The sequence below is a fragment of the Numida meleagris genome, unplaced genomic scaffold (assembly GCF_002078875.1).
Source record: "Numida meleagris isolate 19003 breed g44 Domestic line unplaced genomic scaffold, NumMel1.0 unplaced_Scaffold436, whole genome shotgun sequence".
Taxonomy (NCBI): domain Eukaryota; kingdom Metazoa; phylum Chordata; class Aves; order Galliformes; family Numididae; genus Numida; species Numida meleagris.
In genome coordinates, this window is record NW_018364654.1 from 15,501 (window position 1) to 17,006 (window position 1,506).

At 68.1% G+C, this 1,506-nt stretch overlaps 1 protein-coding gene across 1 annotated transcript; it reads right to left on the reverse strand.

Moving 5' to 3' along the window:
* Window positions 1-992: 992 nt before the first annotated feature.
* On the reverse strand, window positions 993-1,506 carry FAM58A (family with sequence similarity 58 member A; the record flags this gene model as incomplete). The annotated part of the gene is given in 2 exon segments (XM_021383601.1): window positions 993-1,173; window positions 1,281-1,506. Coding segments are annotated over 2 exon segments (299 nt in total), but the record flags the coding sequence as incomplete, so codon positions are not given.

A 1,506-nucleotide genomic window follows, 5' to 3' on the forward strand; every position in this document is an offset into this window, starting at 1 on the left:
GGGGCTTGGGGAGAAGGGGCGGGGTTGATGGTGAGGTGGGCGGGGCTTGGGTAGATGTGGGCGGAGCTTGGGGAGAAGGGGCGGGGTTTGATGGTGAGGTGGGCGGGGCTTGGGTAGATGTGGGCGGAGCTTGGGGAGAAGGGGCGGGGTTGGTGGAGAGGTGGGCGGGGCTTGGGTAGATGTGGGCGTGGCTCGGGGAGAAGGGGCGGGGCAACAGGAAGGGGGCGTGGTTACTACACAGTGAGGGGCGTGGCTACCTGGGAATGGGGCGTGGTCACAGGACAGTGGGCAGGTGACAATAGAAGGGGTGGGGCTACTGGAAGGGGCGTGGCTACCTGGGAAAGGGGGCGTGGCTACCAGAGAAAGGGGGGCGTGGCTACCAGAGAAAGGGGGCGTAGTCACGTGATGGGACAAAAGGAAGGGGTGGAGCTACTGGAAGGGGCGTGGTTACTTCACAAAGGGGCGTGGCTACCTGGGAAAGGGGGCGTGGTCACAAGGCAGTGGGGGCGGGTGACACCGAAATGGGCGGAGCTACAGGAAGGGGCGTGGCTACCTGGGAAAGGGGGCGTGGCTAGCAGAGAAAGGGGGCGTGGCTACTCCATAAAGGGGGCGTGGCTACCTGGAAGGGGGCGTGGTCACAAGGCAGTGGGGGCGGGTGACACCGAAATGGGCGGAGCTACAGGAAGGGGCGTGGCTACCTGGGAAAGGGGCGTGGCTAGCAGAGAAAGGGGGCGTGGTCACAGGGCAGAGGGAGCAGGTGACACTGGAAGGGGCGTGGCTAGCAGAGAAAGGGGCGTGGCTACCTGGGAAAGGGGGCGTGGTCACAGGGCAGGAGACAAATGGAAGGGGCGGGGCTACCTGGGAAAAGTGGGCGTGGTCACATGACAGGGGGCAACGGAAGGGGCGTGGCTATCTGGGAAAGGGGCGTGGCTACGGGGAAAAGGGGGGCGTGGCTACGGGAAAAGGGGGCGTGGCTTCCGGCCGAGCCCCACCTGTGCGTGACGTTGATGACGTCGCGGGCTCGAGGCCCCGCCCCCTGCGCCTTCCCGGCCAATAGGAGCGCGGCGGCGGCCACGAGGGCGGGGTCGTAGGGGCTGCGGTGATGGCGGGCGAAGCGCAGGAAGGCACCGAGGGCGGTGCTGAGCGCGGCCGAGCTCAGCCCCAGGCGCAGACCTATGACGTCACGACTCGTGGCGACGTCACGGCTCGCGGCCCCGCCCCTTCCGGGCGTCCCGTGGTCACTTCCGCTCTTTCTCCCCCTCCTCCCCCCCTTTCCTTACCGGCCTCCATGATGAACCGCGCCCCCCGGAAGTGACGCCGCGCTTCGGCCCCGCCCCTCTCCTCCGCCGTCGGGCCACCGGGGGCGGTGACGTCACGAGGCGCTGCCTGTGTCGTCATTCCGGGCGCGCCGTGACCTCACTTCCGGCAGCGGGGCGTCAAAGGAAAAGAAAACCGGAGCGGAGCGCACGCGCCCCATGACGTCACGCCCCGCGCACGCCCGTCGCG